The sequence below is a fragment of the Saccopteryx leptura genome, chromosome 1 (genome assembly GCF_036850995.1).
Source record: "Saccopteryx leptura isolate mSacLep1 chromosome 1, mSacLep1_pri_phased_curated, whole genome shotgun sequence".
Classification (NCBI taxonomy): domain Eukaryota; kingdom Metazoa; phylum Chordata; class Mammalia; order Chiroptera; family Emballonuridae; genus Saccopteryx; species Saccopteryx leptura.
In genome coordinates, this window is record NC_089503.1 from 335459617 (window position 1) to 335477027 (window position 17411).

Here is a 17411-nt window from a genome sequence, read left to right on the forward strand (position 1 = left end):
TGTTACTGACCACAGAGCGGGCAGCCTTAGAAATCTTTTCCCTCAGGGAAGCCAGGTCTCTTTCTCTAGTTTGGACCCTTACCTGCTACCTGATTAATCTGATTAGAAATCTAAAAAATGTGATGTTAATATGATTCCTCAACTCGGAATTTTAAAAATCCCTGATGCCAGCATGACTGGTGGTGGCGCAGTGGATAGAGCATCAACCCAAACTCAGGGCCACCAGCTTGATCCAGAGGCCGCAGTTCAATCCCCAGTCAAAGCACATATAAGAAGCAATCAATGCACGACTAAATGGGTCAATGAGTTGATGTCTCTCTCAAAAAAAATAATAATAATAAATCCCTAGTACCTATGAGAGTAGAAAAAAGGCATTTAAACCCAATTTCCTGGTTTGAAAATGGTGCTGTAGTCTATGCAAAATGTCACCACTAGGGGGAGCTGGAGGAAGGATATCGTTTCTTACAGTGGCATATGAATGAATCTACAATGATCTCAAATGAAAAAGGACGACCCCTGTCCCCTCAGGGCAACTCAGTTGGTTAAAGCAGCATCCCAACACATCAAGGTTACGGGTTTGATCCCCAGTCAGTGTACATAAAAAAGAATCAACAGTGAATGCACAATAAGTAGAACAGCAAATCGATGTTTCTGTTTCTCTCTCCCATCCTAACTTTCTCTAATACCAATACATAAACATATTTTAAAAGCTAAATGATGTGGTAGGGGTGTTGGGAAAAGGCTGTAAAGAATGACAAATATAAGGTGATGAAAAATGATTTGACTTTGGGTGATGAGTACACAACATAATTGACTAGTCAAATAATGTAGTGATGTTCACCTGAAACCTATGTACAACTTATTGATTAATGTCAGCCTGTTCAATTTAATTTTCTTAAAAAAATGCTAAATGAAAGTAAACAGGGAAAAGGGCATTAAATCAACACCAAGATTAAGATGAGAGGCAGGACAAGGAGTTTAGAATTGTGGTTATGGAGTAAATACAATTAAAAAATATGTTTGATTGTTTAGTCTTGGATTTTGAGGTCATGAGAAAACAAGCTACTGAATGGTAGGCAGGCCAGATGACCGTGAGTAACGCTGGACACAGAGTGGTTTGGCTGCGCGTCAGTGAGGCTGTAAATAATGGGTTCACGTGCTGTTCAGAGAACACACTGCTGCCCCAGTCTGGGCGTCAAGAAGCACGTGGCCACAACCCACCACCAGATGGGAAAACTGAAATGAAATGTTGCTGAATTACGCTCCCTTAGCAATCTCCAAGGGCACCTCACTGAGTCAAGGGGGGTTTCCGGGAAACTTGTAATGGCATTTGCAAATGTTTGCTGTTCTGAAAACATCACAAGCATAACATTTTAGACATAAGGGGTAAAATACAGTCTTTTGCCTGAAGACATGAAGTTATTCAATCCATTCTGACAGGTGGGTCAGTCACACTCCCAAAATTTTCTGTAAGAGAACCTGGTTACGTAGAACTGACACTATTTGCATCTCCTACCCTGACGTGTGCTTGCGGTGAGAATGACAGTCGTGTCTGGGTACGGAATAAAGCTGTTAGTTTAACAGAAGGGAAGCATTCCAACGCCATCCAGCCCCGATGGACACGAGCCGTTTTCTTTCCTACTGTGTGCCCCTCAGGTGTGAGTTGTGTCTGCGCTTAGGGCATGAGGATTCCCAAATCGGCTACCCCTACGCCAGTCCCTGCAAGCAGTTCTGTTGCATGTATTTGGAAATAACTGAGCTATTCTTTGAAATAGTTCTAGAAGTTTCGCTCTTTTTCCAACTCACGACCCCTGTCCCCTCAATTAGGATGCATTAGCAAGACTGCACTTGATGTTTCACACCGGCTTGTGACAGTCCCCTGACTGGGATGGGTTTCCAGTCCTCCCCCTTGAGCACCTTGGCCTCTGTATAAATGTATGTGATACTTCCTGATGTCAAAGAATCAAGGCCCAGAGAGATAGAATGAGCTCCTCATCCCACATTCCATTATGCAAGTGTCTTCCCTTTCATTTGATTCAAGAGCACGACTCTTTCTGTTCCCAGTCCCACCCTGGGTCCTCAGAGCCCAACATACATCTGCCACTGGTATGCTTAGTCAAGCAGAAAGAATCATCACTGATTCTCCATGTGGTCACTTACTCTCGCCCCTTGATGTCAAGTGTACCCCTGAGGCAGTGACCCTCCTCCTAAAGCAATGGATGGAAACTTTCAGACATGCCAGCCTTTCCTGGAAGCACTACATTTTACGCTGGGTGCTCTTAAACTTTGTTAACCTCTGTTTGTGCTGTGCAGCTGATGACCTGTAAAGGCTTTTGGGGGTGAAAAAAATAAAAATTACAAAAAATGTTTTAAATGATGCTACACAGACTTCTGAAAGAATCTCTCATAATAAACCTATTGAAAAAAACATGACAGGACCCAGTGAATAAGGAATAAAAACTGGAGAACTGGAATTGAGGGGTAAGGTAGTTTGTGTGTGTGTGTGTGTGTGTGTGTGCGCGCACGCGCGCGCGTGCACATCTACACATAAACATGCATTTGTTCGACACTGTGCTACATGTTGTGCATCCAAGGTTTAAAATGCACAGGCCTTATCCTTACAGCTTTCATGGGCTAGTCGAGCAGACCAATGTGCAAATAAATGAATGTGCAGGGGCTGCTGATTGTTACGGAAAAGAGAGCAGGGTTTCCCAGACAGCGCGTCAGCCTTGGAGCCGGTAGACTTGGGTTTGAATTCCAGCCGCATGGCATGTTTCAGCTGTGTGGCCCTTAGCTGTGGGGCATATTACTTAATTTCTCTGAGCCTTCTGTGATATAAAAAGAAGTTGGAGATGAACAATAACTTTTTACAGTTGTACAAGATATAGGTAAATATGTCCTTAACGCTATAGTATGCCCCTTAACACGGCGCCCGTTCAGACTTGGGCCCAGTGTAATTTTCACCCACTTGGTCTTCACTGGCTCTTCTAGCAACTCACTGTGGGACAGATCACACTTCTTCACGCTGCCACCCCTCATTTCCACCTCTGGCTGTTACCCAGTGTACTAGACCAATAGAAAATATAGAGACAGATATGGATATATATGAGTAATTAAAAGGAACTGACTCGCGTGGTTATGGAGAAGTCCCACAGTCTACCTCTGTAAGCTGGAGACCCGGAAAAGCCGGTGGTATAGTATGAGAACTAGAGCCACCCAGTCCAAGGGCACAAGACTGTCCCAGCTCAGGGAAGCTCACCTTGGATGGCTGGAAGGCGTTTCCTAGAAATAAGTTGCATTTAATATGTGCTTCTTTTTGCAAAAAAAATGAAAATTACCTACCTGAAAAAGTAGCTGTTGCTATAATTATAGGGCAGATAGAAAGGCATGATGGGAGGGGGGTGTCTGAGGAAGAGGTGCTGTAACTGCCTCCATAAGTGATAAGTCCCCCAAAGACAGGTGCGTGGTGCATGGAGGCTGCCCTGCAGCCCAGCACTCTGGGGCAAGGACTCAGGAGTGAGCGCTGTGAGCAGCTGGTAAGGAGCAGAATGAGAGAACAAGGTCTGACGTGGGGCCAGCGCATGAAGGCCTTGTGTTCCAGACTAAGGAGTTTGGATTTTATCTTACAGGACATCAATGATAAAGAGCTTTTTGTGCCTGACCAGGTGGTGGCACAGTGGCTAGAGCATCAGACTGGGATGCAGAGAACTCAGGTTCGAAATCCCGAGGTTGCCTGATTGAGCACGGGCTCATCTGGTTTGAGCAAGGCTCACCAGCTTGAGCTCAAGGTCACTGGCTTGAGCAAGGGGTCACTTGGTCTGCTGTAGCCCCCGGTCAAAGCACATATGAGAAAGGAATCAGTGAACAACTAAGGTGCTGCAATGAAGAATTGATGCTTCTCATCTCTCTCCCTTCCTGTCTATCTGTCCTTATCTGTCCCTTTCTCTGTCTCTGTGTGTACACAGAGCTTTTGTGACATTGCTGCTGCTGTGATTCCAGGACTGGGGGACAGCCTGGCCATGTGATGAAGGATGAAGGAGCTACGTGGCTCTTCCATTGGATTTGAGCTCCCCTCTCTGGCTCTCAGAACTGACAGTAACAACCAGCCCATCAGCCCAATGACTGGCTAATTAGTGCATATCATCTGGTCATCCATGTCTCTCTGCTCTATAAAAAGCATTAAAAACTTTTTGATGCACTTTTCCTGGACGGGACCACTGTGAGGTTGGGGGGAGCAGTGAGGGAGAGGTGCCCACTTCATTCACTGCCCTGGAAGTCCAGAATGACACCCCGCCGGGCAACTGTGGGCCCACAGTCATGGCATCACCACTGCCGACGCATGATCCCGGAAGAAGGGTAAGGTACAATCATGCAACACACATGTTTGTCTGTGTTGTAATCAGTATCTTATGTCATGGCGGTTATGAATGAAAATCTGGCTGATTCATGCCCAAGAAATGAACTGATGAGAGGGAAAAACCAGTTTCTTATCAACCTCTCCTTCACAGACAGGAAGCTCCTGGCTTTCTCTGGACGCAGGTTCAAGGGCCCAAACTTGCTGCCGCTGCAGAGCTGGGGTGGTCTCTCAGCCGCATGTCTCCCTGGGCTGCTGGCTGGGAAGACGGTAGCTGTATCCCAATCCTTCTCCCCTCAGGGTGACAGCAGCTCTTACTAGATTTTCTCCAGTGATCCCCACTTTTCTCCCTGCCTGAGCTTCGGAGCTGCCTCAGACAGGGAGGCCAGGCGGGGCAGTGGGGCTGGCCCAGCCCCACCGGGGAAGGGTGTCCTGTGTTGAGTGAGCCCAGCTGGGAGCACCCTGTCCACTCCCATCACCTGGCGGGTGTTTCTCTGGAAGGGATGGTTCCGCAGTTCTTCCTGCCATTTGAACTGACAAGGTGCAGCTTTTCTCCTGTGGATGCCAGTGGCTCCTAGGTCCTATTTTCTGGCCCAACACCTGAATTATTTTTTCATAATAGATGAAAGTTCTAGAAGGGTGTTCTGAAAGAGACAGGAAACAAACAAAATAGACTCAAATGGCTTGTAAAAATCAGTCCTGCTCATCCACCTGGGACTCAACATACATCACCAATATCAAGGGTCCAGTCAACGCCTATTGCAGAAGACTGCAACAGTCCTCCCAACGCGGCCCCAGAAATGAGCATCAGTTAGGGGGTCTGCTGCCTGACAGCGCCCTGCAGAAAAGCTGAGGCCCACCTGCCATCTCCTTCTCCTTCTCTTTCGCCTTCTCCAGCTGTTGTTTGATCGAAAATCCAAGTCTCAAGCTAGAAAGCCAGCTTTTCCTAAGCGCCATCTTTGTGCACTCTACAATAGGCCAGATTTTTGACATTGTATATAATATGTGGAAGGGAAAACTGATTCAAATGTGGAATGTTCCTTTTTTTTTTTTTTGCCAGCTTAACTTTATAGATAAAACCCCAAAACGTTCATATTAAGATAGACACTGCAAGGTTAAAAGATAAGCAAGAGGCTGTGAGAAAATATAACAAAGCATTGCTATATACAGTGTGTCCGTAAAGTCATGGTGCACTTATGACCGGTCACAGGAAAGCAACAAAAGACGATAGACAGGTAATAGCAAATGTTGGAGAGGCTGTGGAGAAAAAGGAACCCTCATACACTGTTGGTGGGAATGTAAAGTAGTACAACCATTATGGAAGAAAGTATGGTGGTTCCTCAAAAAACTGAAAATAGAACTACCTTATGACCCAGCAATCCCTCTACTGGGTATATATCCCAAAAACTCAGAAACATTGATACGTAAAGACACATGCAGCCCCATGTTTATTGCAGCATTGTTCACAGTGGCCAGGACATGGAAACAACCAAAAAGCCCATCAATAGATGACTGGATAAAGAAGATGTGGCACATATACACTATGGAATACTACTCAGCCATAAGAAATGATGACATCGGAACATTTACAGCAAAATGGTGGGATCTTGATAACATGATACGAAGCGAAATAAGTAAATCAGAAAAAAACAGGAACTGTATTATTCCATACGTAGGTGGGACATAATAGTGAAACTAAGAGACATTTATAACAGTGTGGTGGTTACGGGGGGGGGGAGGGGGGAATGGGAGAGGGATAGGGGGTGGGGAGGGGCACAAAGAAAACAAGATAGAAGGTGACAGAGGACAATCTGACTTTGGGTGGTGGGTATGCAACATAATTGAACGACAAGATAACCTGGACTTGTTATCTTTGAATATATGTATCCTGATTTATTGATGTCACCCCATTAAAAAAATAAAATTATATAAAAAAAAAAATTAATAAAAATTTATAAAAAAAAAAAAAGACGATAGAAATGTGAAATCTGCACCAAATAAAAGGAAAACCTTCCCAGTTTCTGTAGGATGATGTGGCAGCATGTGCGCATGTGCAGATGATGACGTAACACCGTGCATACAGCAGAGCAGCCCACGGCCATGCCAGTCGAGATGTGGACGGTACAGAGGAAAGTTCAGTGTGTTCTGTGGCTCGCTATATTAGAATCCGTGACCAAAGTGCAACGTGGATATCGGCTAGTTTATAACGAAGCGCCACCACATAGAAATAACATTACTTGGTGGGATAAGCAGTCGAAGGAAACCGGAAGTTTGGTGGAGAAACCCCGTTCTGGTAGGCCATCAGTCAGTGACGAGTCTGTAGAGGCTATACGGGATAGCTACCTAAGGAGCCCTAAAAAATCTATGCATGAGCCCACATCGAACTGCACTGAATAGGTATGAAACTGGGAGAGGTTTCCTTTTAATTGGTGCAGATTTCACATTTCTATTGTCTTTTGTTGCGTTCCTGTGACCGGCCAAAAGTGCACCATGACTTTACAGACACACTGTACAATGCATAGAGCTCCCGTAAATAAAAAGACAGGCAATTTTAGAAACTCATGCAGAATGAATAAACAATTGTACATCCATCCATGGAAGATGATCATAAAAACATGTAAAAGGATATGAACAAGCAATTCAAGACTAAAAACTGAATGGGCAATTTTCTTGAAAATAAACCAGTAGCAGAGAAATGCAAATAAAACTTCACATCATCTTTCATCTATCAGAGTTCCAAAATGTTTTTTGTTTAGTGATCTAGCCTTAATCCTAAAAATATGCTAAATTTCGGTTTCCTTATACAGAGAGAGCAAGAAGCAACAATGGATTATGGGAGAAGGAGCTTGGGGTGAGCCAGACATGTTTGGAGTAAAATTCCAGCTCATTCACTCCCTAGTAAATATTCATTTTTGTCTTCACTATGTTCCAAGGACTGTGCTTCACCACAGCCTGTGTGACTTTGGACAAATCATCTATTTCCTTATTGGTAAAATGGATCAATCCGTTTTAGTAAAATGGTAATCAATCACAGGGTTGAAGTGAGTAAGCCCATGGTAGTGTCTAGACTATAATCAGTTCTTTACTAAAGTGTATCTTTTCTTCAAAGCTTTGATAATTGACATATTAGGTCAAACTTCTCAGTCAAGAAGTTCAATAAATTATCACAAATCATCCTGCAAACACCTATATAATAACCTTTGTTAATAAAGTTGAGTCAAAAAAGACCTTCCTACCCTGGCCTGCAGTGGCGCAGTGGGCAGAACACCAACCTGGGACGCTGAGGGCGCTGGCCCAAGACCCGGGCCTGCCGAGTCAGGTCAAGGCACATACGAGGGCACTTGCTTCCGCTACCTCTCCCCCACCTCTAAAATAAATAAGATTAAATCGCTTTTTAAAAAGCCTAATAAAAGAAGACCTTCCCGGCCCTGGCCGGTTGGCTCAGTGGTAGAGCGTCGGCCTGGCGTGCAGAAGTCCCAGGTTCGATTCCCGGCCAGGGCACACAGGAGAAGCGCCCATCTGCTTCTCCACCCCCCCTCTCCTTCCTCTCTGTCTCTCTCTTCCCCTCCTGCAGCCGAGGCTTCATTGGAGCAAAGATGGCCCGGGCACTGGGGATGGCTCCTTGGCCTCTGCCCCAGGCGCTAGAGTGGCTCTGGTCGCAACAGAGCGACGCCCCGGAGGTGCAGAGCATCGCCCCCTGGTGGGCAGAGCATCGCCCCCTGGTGGGCGTGCCGGGTGGATCCCGGTCGGGCGCATGCGGGAGTCTGTCTGTCTCTCCCCATTTCTAGCTTCAGAAAAATACAATACAAAAAAAAAAAAAGACCTTCCCAAATGAGTCAAAAAACCTAAAAGTAACAGAGATTTTAGATTTAGTATATTTAAAATTTTTTAATTAAATACCATAAACAGAGATAAGAGAAAAGTAGACTAAAAGAAAAAAATTTTAAGACAGATAGATAGATAGATAGATAGATATACAGACAAGGAGTTGATATAACACCGTATAATAACAGAAGGACAAGGACAAGTACTCCAGCAGAAAAATAGATAATTTTTAATTGACAGTAGGATAATTTGTGATAAAAAACACATATGGTCAATAAACACATGAACAAACTTACCTGTAATCACAGTAAAGTAAACTAAAACAAAGGGAAAAATTTTAAAACAACAAAAAACAAACGTAAATAAATAAACAAAATACGAAGACATCTTTAGTTTGTTAGATCAGGACAGGGGAGATGGCGTCTGGTATTGGCAATGTACTGAGGGCTGAGAGGATAAGCTGGTATCGTTCTTCCTGAGCAATAACTGGCAGTATCTACCACAATGTAAAATATGCATGCTCACTAAAACCAATAATTCCATTTCTAGGTACCTGTTAAATACATACGCATGCAACACACACCGCAACATTGCAGTAGAAAAGAAAGTTAGAATGTCTAAACGGTCATCAAGCCTCTATGGTTCATCCACACTCGGGAAAAGCATGAGTTACTATCAAACTGAGGCAGTTCCGTAGATGCTGACACAGAAAGATCTCTGAGACATATCATTAATCGAGCAAAAGCAAATTGCAGAGACTTAATATGAACTCATTTATATTTTAAAAAGCAAGTAACTGATATGTGTAGACATTTATTTGTCCTCAAAGACAGATCCTGAATGCATCGAGGCAGGAAGAAGGCCACACTCCATACCCCGTGCTGTTCACAGCGGTTGTCTTCAGGAGGGAAGTGGGAATTGACTCCAAGTGAAAGAACGAGAAGAGATGAACCCTCACATGGTCAGGTTCACATCTTACTCTGTATTGCTTGATTACTTTCAATGAGCATGTATTACTTGAATATGAAAAACAATAAGTAAGAAGGTCCTGGGCAGTTGGCTCAGTGGTAGAGCATTGGCCCTGTGTGTGGATGTCCTGGGTTCGATTCTCAGTCAGAGCACACAGGAGAAGTGCCCATCTGCTTCTCCACCCCTCCCTCTCTCACTTCTCTCTCTCTCTCTTCCCCTCCTGCAGCCATGGCTAGATTGGAGCGAGTTGGCCCCAGGTGCTGAGGATAACTCCATGGACTCCACCTCAGGTGCTAAGAGCAACAGAGCAATGCCCCAGATGGGCAGAGCATCGCCTCCTAGTAGGCTTGCCTGGTGGATCCCGGCCAGGGCACATGGGGAGTCTGCCTCTCTGCCTCCCCTCCTCTCACTGAATAATGAATGAATGAATAAGAAGATATTGTAAAAAAAAAACACACACACACACACACACAAAACCCCCGTTTTTTCAAACCATTGACAGTGGTACCCCTGCTGTAAACCACACTCCTGCCCACCTGAACTACTGTACAAACTTCCTTGCCAGTTTCCCTGACAGCATTCTCACCCCTCGGTTAGGGCTGCTGCAACAAACACAGGGAATGTAAAGCACAGAAATGTATTTCTCACAGCCCTGGAGGCTGGGAAGTTTGACTGAGACCTAAAAATTGTGACATTTAGGACCCAATGCAGTGTAAAAAGCAGGTTAGAGTTTGTAGACTAAAAATGGATGTCATAATCCTGTTTGCCACATTAATTTCTAATAAGAGATCCTTCTGTTTGCAAGAAGTGAAGCGCCCTGTGTCAGCCCAGCCAGAATGCTCTGGATTTGACAGCTGCGGCCTCAGTCCTGAGTCTTCCTACCTTCTGGGAAGTGAAGTGGTCTGTCAGTTCTTTAAGAGTCTTGGGGAAAAGTGACCATGAGCTCTGTGGCCAAAGGCATTATTTATAATTCTTAGAAACATAATAAATAGGAAAAAGAGGAAGAAAAACAAATAAACCAGAGTGTGGATGTTGCCAGTTCGATTCCCCGACCAGGGCACATACAGGAGCAACTCAGTGTTCCTGTCTCTCTCAAAAAAAAAAGGTTCAAACATTACTTTTGCCTCGGCTGGATAACTTGGTTGGTTAGAGTATCATCCTGAAGTGCTAGTTCAATCCCCAATCAGGGCACATACAGAAACAGCTCAATATTTCTGTCTCTCTCTCTCCTTTCTTCCTCTCACTAAAAATCAATAAATGTTTTGTTTTTAAAAAGAAAGACTAGAGAGGGCCTATCCTCTTATCTTCTTTTCTCTAAGGCAGTAATTTTAAACCTTTTTCATCTCACAACACATATAAACTAATTGCTAAAATTCTGTGGTGCCCTGGCTGGGTGGCTCAGTGGTACAGCATTGGCCCAGCGTGTGGATGTGCTGGGTTCGATTCCCAGTCAGGGCACAGAGGAGAAGCGACCGTTTGCTTCTCCACCATACCCTCTTCCTTCTCTCTCTCTCTTTTTTCCTCTCCTGCAGCCATGGCTTGACTGTTTCAAGCACATCGCCCCAGGCCCTGAGGATGACTCCATGGAACCTCTCAGGCACTAAAAATAGCTCAGTTGCCAGCATGGCCCCAGATGGGCAGAGCATCGGCCCCAGATGGGGGTCACCGAGTGGATCCCAGTTGGGGTGCATGTAGGAGTCTATCTCCCCTCCTCTCGGTTAAATTAAAAAAAAAATTCTTACAACATTCCAGTTTGAAAATTGCTGCTCTAATTCCCGGCCAGGGCACACAGGAGAAGCGCCCATTTGCTTCTCCACCCCTCCGCCGCGCTTTCCTCTCTGTCTCTCTCTTCCCCTCCCGCAGCCAAGGCTCCATTGGAGCAAAGATGGCCCGGGCGCTGGGGATGGCTCCTCGGCCTCTGCCCCAGGCGCTAGAGTGGCTCTGGTCGCAATATGGCGACGCCCAGGATGGGCAGAGCATCGCCCCCTGGTGGGCAGAGCGCCGCCCCATGGTGGGCGTGCCGGGTGGATCCCGGTCGGGCGCATGAGGGAGTCTGTCTGACTGTCTCTCCCTGTTTCCAGCTTCAGAAAAATGAAAAAAAAAAAAAAAAAAAAAAAAAAAAAAAAAAAAAAAAAGAAAATTGCTGCTCTAGGCTCCTGAGCATGATAAACTTCTCCCAAAAGATAATCTGAAAAATTAAGAAAATCCACCTCAATTGAATGTTGCTGTCTCTCCCTCAATTCTCAGCCAATACAAAGGCTTCTGTCACATGGAAGGAGTTACAAGAAAGGGAACATGACGAAAACTGTCTTACTGACTTCACAAATGCAGATAAGAAGCAGGAGCCACTGGCAAGGTTACTCTAAAACAGTGGTTCTCAACATTGACTACCCATTGCAATCACCATGGGGGTTTAACAAGACTGATCCTGCACCCATCCCCAGAGGTTCTGGCTTCATTGGAATTGGATGGGTTCCCAGGTATGAAAAAATAATTCTAAAGCTCCAAGATGGCTGTAACTCAGCCAAAGTCCAGAGAGCTCTGCCGTGGTTTGGCTTAGGGGCCCAAGTCCCATACGTTGATACTAAACATAGTATCCTAGGTAGATTGACTGGGTACAGACAAGAAATGAGTATCAGTTTGAGAGAAGCATTTTAGGGAAAATCTAGGTAGGATGATTCTTACTCGAGATATAATAATATCTCTAAATCCATAAGAGATATAAAACTTGGTTAAAGGGATTCAATGATAATTAACACAAAGAATGAAACAAAAGAAAAAGCAAGTGTGTGAGCTCAACTGTGTGAGCCTAACAGGGAAGTTCCCCCTCTAAACTTGGAAGAAAAAATTTTTTTTAATTTACTGAGAGGAGGGGAAGCAGAGACAGATTCCCCCATGCACCCTGATGGGGATCCACTTGGCAAGCCCACTAGGGGGCGATGCTCTGCCCATCCAGGGCACTGGCTCCCTTGCCTGAGGTGGAGGCCATGGAGTCAATCATCAATACCCCAGGGCAACTAATTGAGCCTTGGCAACAGGAGGGGAGGAGAAGAGAAAGGGGGAGGAGTGGAGAAACAGATGGGCGCTTCTCCTGTGTGCCCTGGCTGGGAATTGAACCTGGGACATCCACACGCTGGGCCAACAACACTCTACCACTGAGCCAACCAGCCAGGGTCGGAAGAATTTTTTAATAAAAGAAAGCTAGCCTGACCAGGTGGTTGCGCAGTGGACAGAGTGTCAAACTGGGACACAGAGGACCCAGGTTTGAAACCCTGAGGTCACCGGCTTCAACACAGGGTCACCAGCTTGAACATGGGATCATAGACATGACCCCATGGTCACTGGCTTGAGCCCAATGTGGCTTGAGCAAGGGGTCACTTGGTCTGCTGTAGCCCCCCAGTCAAGGCACAGATGAGAAAGCAATCAATGAACAACTAAGGTCCTACAACAAAGAATTGATGCTTCTCATCTCTCTCCCTTTCTGTCTGTCCCTAGCTGTCCCTCCCTCTGAGTCTCTCTCTTTCTCTGTCAGAAAAAGAAAAAGAAAAAGAAAGCTATTCAGCACAATGGGTAAAGCAAGTGTCATTCTTTTTCCCCCGGAATTGAAAATGATCCACAAGAAATAACCAGTATGTGTTAAAATGGTCATGGAATGTTTATTCCATCGTGGCTTTTCAGAGAAGAGAATTAAAATCAATACGATATTGATTTTAGTCTTTGTGAACTATATCCCCAAATATTTGTATGTGACTTTTAAATGGCAGAGCTATTAAAACAATGAAGCACACCTTCTTTCCTTTAGTGAGACAAGGGCAACTCAAGGTTACAATTTATCCCTCCTCTGATCTGTTTTCCACACTAAGACAGAGCTTTCTAAACTGCAACTCTGACCCAGTCCCTCCCCTGCTGCACATCCCCTTTGAGTTCTCCACTGCCTCCTTTCAAGGCCTTCATGCTCCCTCTTGTCTTCCCTCTCTCCACAGCCCTCCTACCACCCTGGGCTCCAGCCAAACATGACTCCCCAGAGGCCCCTGCTGTGCCATACCTCTCAGCCTTTATCTGTGCTGCTCGCTCCACTGGGATGGCCTCTTCCACGTACCCCAGTTCTCTTAGGTCTGGAAAACTCACCACATCTTTGAAGACTCATTCCAAAAATCCCTTCAACTATGAAGTGGTGCATATATACGATGGATATTAGTCATAACAAAAGAAGGAAATCTTACCACTTGTGACAGCATGGATGAACCTAGAGCGTATTATGCTAAGTGATATAAGTCAGAGAAAGACAAATACCATATGATTTATATGTGGAATCTAAAATAACAAGGTAAAAGAACAAACAAATTTATAGATACAGAGAACAAGTGGATGGTTACCAGATGGTAGGTTGGGGAACCAGGGTGAAAAGGTGAAGGGATTAAGAGGTACAAGTTAGTAGTTACTGGCTCTGGCTGGTTGGCTCAGTGGTAGAGTGTTGTTGGCCCAGCATGTGAATGTCCTGGGTTCAATTCCCAGTCAGGGCACACAGGAGAGATGCCTATTTACTTCTCTACTCCACCCTCTCTCACTTCCCTCTCTTTCTCTCTCTCTCTCTCTCTCTCTCTCTCTCTCTCTCTCTTGCCTTCTTGCAGCCATGGTTTGATTGGAGTGAGTTGGCCCCAGGTGCTGAGGATCACTCCATGGCCTCTGCCTCAGGCATTGAAAATAGCTCAGTTGCTGAGCAATGGAGCAATACCCAGATGGGCAGAGCCTTGCCCCCTAGTGGATTTGCTGAGTGGATCCTGGTCGGGGCACATGTGGGAGTCTGTCTCTGCCTTCTCTCCTCTCACTGAATAAGAATAAAAAAAATTAGCAGGTACAAACAGTCACGGGGATGTACAGTAGAGTACAGGGGATATAGTCAATAATATTGTATTAAGTATGTATGATGTCGGGTGAGTACTAGATTTATTGGGGGTGATCATTTTGTAAGTTATATAAATGTCTAACCAATATGCTGCACATCTTAAACTATATAATATTTCATGCCAGCTGCAATTGAAAAAAACTATGAAGCTTTTCCTGACCCATCCATAAAGAAGTGATCACTCCCTTCTATGTCCAGCCCCCCAACATGCACTTAATCACATTTACATATTTACCTAACTTTCCCATCTAGGTTCTGAGCCCTTTGATGGCAGAGAGCCACTTAACACACCCAGCACCTAAAAGTCAAATTGTTATGAAGTTTTCAATTAAGTTTATTTTATGAGTTGATTTTAACTGAATGTATTGAATGAATTAATTTAACTCTTCATAAATTAACCTCCCACTCTTCCTCTCCCTCTGTCTCAACACAGACATATATACACACCACGAAGGAGGAAAGGCAAGGCTAAGAAGGGGCCAAAGTGGAACAACTCTTGTAATAATTCTTGATCAGTCTATCTTTACTTACCATTGATGTTCTGCGCCCAGTGGCTGAAGGCAGAAGCGAGGGGCTGTTTTCCCAGTGCAGAAAGTCCAAGGAAGAGCTGTTGCGAGAACTGGAGCTCCCTGAGTCACTGTGCAGCTGTTCCTTTTCAGACAGCAACCTGGACAGAAAGCTGGCCTTGCGACTGCCTGAACGAGATCTGTTTGTCCAGACCCCATTCTCTCTCACGCTCCCACCACTGTCTCCACAGTGACTGTGCAAATCTTCGAGAAGCTCCCCTGAGGATTGCAAGTCCTGGGACTGCTCCCAGGTTCCTATTGCGTAAGATGAGCAGCGCCTAGAAGCCGTCGTTGTACCTAGCCAGGACTGGGGCATTGAAGTCTGGATGCCGAAGGAGAAATGGTCTGGTTGCTGTCCCAGGTGCTGAATCCTAGCACAGTCGTTCCAGGGACTTGGGCTGTGGACATGGAGCTGTCCACTGTGCTGATCCTTCGCAGCCCAGTCATCTCTACTATCGCAAGGATCTACCTCAAGTTGGCAGGGCTGTGGGATTTTCCACAAGGTTTTGGACTTTGGCACATTAACTTGGATGACTTGTTGCTGATTGTTGGCTTGAAGTAAAGAGATTCTGTCAGGCGAGGGTGAACAAATCATACACTGCTGAGACACTGAATATTTTTTCAAATTAAATGGAGGGTCCCTTTCATCCTCAATGTCCTCATTGCCAGACTTCTGATAAAGTACACTCATGATTTTCCTGATTCCCAAATGGAATATCTCTAGTACATTAAGGAACAAAGAGATGGCGGCAATACTGTGCATAAAGAGCATGAAAATGGTCTTCTCTGTGGGCCTGGATACAAAGCAGTCCACTGCGTTGGGGCACGGAGGTTGAGTGCATTTGTAGAGGGAGTGCATGTGAAACCCACAGAGAATATACTGGCCTATCATAAACCCTACTTCCAGCACAGACCTGGTCAAGATGTGTAAGACGTAAGTACGGAGCAGACATCCTTTCAGAGGGACTTTATGAATCCTCTTCTGCTCCTCCAACCTCCTCAGTTCTCTCTCTATTCTTTGTTGCTCCTCCAGTTCAATTCCTGGGTTTTCCATGTGGGCCCTAAGGTGTAACTTTTTCCTCTGCCTTTCCTTTTCAAAAGCTCTGAGTCTATAAAGGGCATGGCCCATGTACACCAGAGAGGGAGAAGACACAAAGATGATCTGTAAAACCCAGAATCTGATCAAAGAGATAGGGAAAGCATCATCATAACAGATATTTTTGCAACCCGGCTGCTGAGTATTGCAGGCAAATGCTGACTGTTCATCATCCCAGACATCTTCAGCAGCCACACCAAGTACCAACATTCGGAAAATGAAGAGGATGGTCAGCCAGATTTTCCCCACTATGGTTGAGTGGGAGTGAACTTCCTCTAGAACGCCACCCAATAAGTTCCAATCTCCCATGGTAAGAGACTAATGTCTGAAATATAGAGAACCTGAGGTTAGAGAGTACCCATAGATGTAATGTGTAAAGAATCAGGCTCATCAAAATGGCAGGTTCTGCCTAACCTGTGGTGGCGCAGTGGGATAAAGCGTCGACCTGGAACACTGAGGTTGCCAGTTCAAAACCCTGGGCTTGCCTGGTCAAGGCACATATGGAAGTTGATGCTTCCTGCTCCTCCCCTTTCTCTCTCTCTATCTCTCCACCCTCTCTCTAAAAAAAAATCAATAAATAAAATATTTTTTTGTAAATGGCAGGTTCTTTTTTCATGTCAGTAAAGTTATGAAAAGTTTTCCAGCCCTAATATTTATGGTCCATGCTTGATGAAATAGAACAGTTTCAAGGAATATCAGATTTTAAAAGACACTAAAGACCCTCCACAATCTGATCCAATTTCCATCTTATCCTCTTTTCTCCCACACGAAGTTGACTGTCACTCTAATATATCCATTGGCCCTCATATTTATATAATTCCATCTATTCCACAATTTTGCCCATTTGCTACCCATGTGAGATGCCCACTTACTATTCATCCTACAAGATCTTAAATAAGTCTTACTGTGGCACAGAACCTAAAATTTGTGTGATGGATGTGTCTATGCCCCCATTCCTCCAGTCCTGATAAAGTACACACTTTTCAGACTGAAAAAGAGGGGCTTTCTATAGCATTTTTGGTCTTTGCATATGTAAGGAATCAATAAATAATAGCGGATTGAATTGTCTTCTCATTTTAAAACTTATTTCCTCTCACTGGAATAATCAGCAGAAAAGCAAAGGTGCTCATTATGTATTACCCATGGCTCTCACTGCAAGACTAAAAGTACAAGTAAAAAAACCCCCAGAAACCAGCCAAATAAACCCTCAGAAACAGGCATGAAATAGCAATAAAGATTAAGATACAGAAACATTACCACCAATAAAACATGTGATTACATCCATAGAGCATGTTTTCAGGGAAGCTATGCCAACTTAGAAGAAAAGTGAATAGAAATGGCTTCTCTAGCAAGCTTGAGATCTGGAAAAGAATCAAGGCATAGCTGACATAAGTAGGGTATTTGGTTTTTCCTAAAAAAAAAAAATTGTTTTTCAAGGTTCAAAGAGGTTAAAAACTTGGTAGGTTAAAGCCTTCTAAGATGTGGCAGACTTCCAAATATAAAATATATGGAGGAAAAACAGGAAAATGTTATTAGGTTAAAACAAATAATGAAACTATTTTCTCCTTCTATAATTCATTGCTTCTATATTTACTAAAATCTTACTAGCATCTACTAGATGCCAGAAAATTCAACAATAAACAACGCATACTTGGCCAAACCCTCACAGTACTCAGTCACTAAGGACTCCCACTA

At 44.5% G+C, this 17411-nt stretch overlaps 1 protein-coding gene across 2 annotated transcripts; it reads right to left on the reverse strand.

Moving 5' to 3' along the window:
- Nucleotides 1–4900: 4900 nt before the first annotated feature.
- On the reverse strand, nt 4901–17080 carry GJA10 (gap junction protein alpha 10). 2 transcript variants are annotated; one of them, XM_066361325.1, is made up of 3 exons: nt 16974–17080; nt 14586–16041; nt 4901–4998 (listed from the first exon to the last, which is right to left on the reverse strand). In XM_066361325.1, the coding sequence occupies exons 2-3, from the start codon at nt 16023–16025 to the stop codon at nt 4960–4962; spliced, it is 1479 nt and encodes a 492-aa protein (XP_066217422.1). In that variant the 5' UTR covers nt 16026–16041; nt 16974–17080; the 3' UTR covers nt 4901–4959. The 2 variants fall into 2 exon arrangements, with proteins under 2 accessions (XP_066217422.1, XP_066217421.1); XM_066361324.1 differs by lacking the exon at nt 4901–4998 and having other exon boundaries at nt 14523–16041.
- Between the last annotated feature and the right edge of the window lie 331 nt (nt 17081–17411).

What these genes read in the sequence shown, in the direction of transcription:
- GJA10 (XM_066361324.1), bottom strand. Translation starts at nt 16,025, where the DNA reads ATGGGAGATTGGAACTTATTGGGTGGCGTTCTAGAGGAAGTTCACTCC.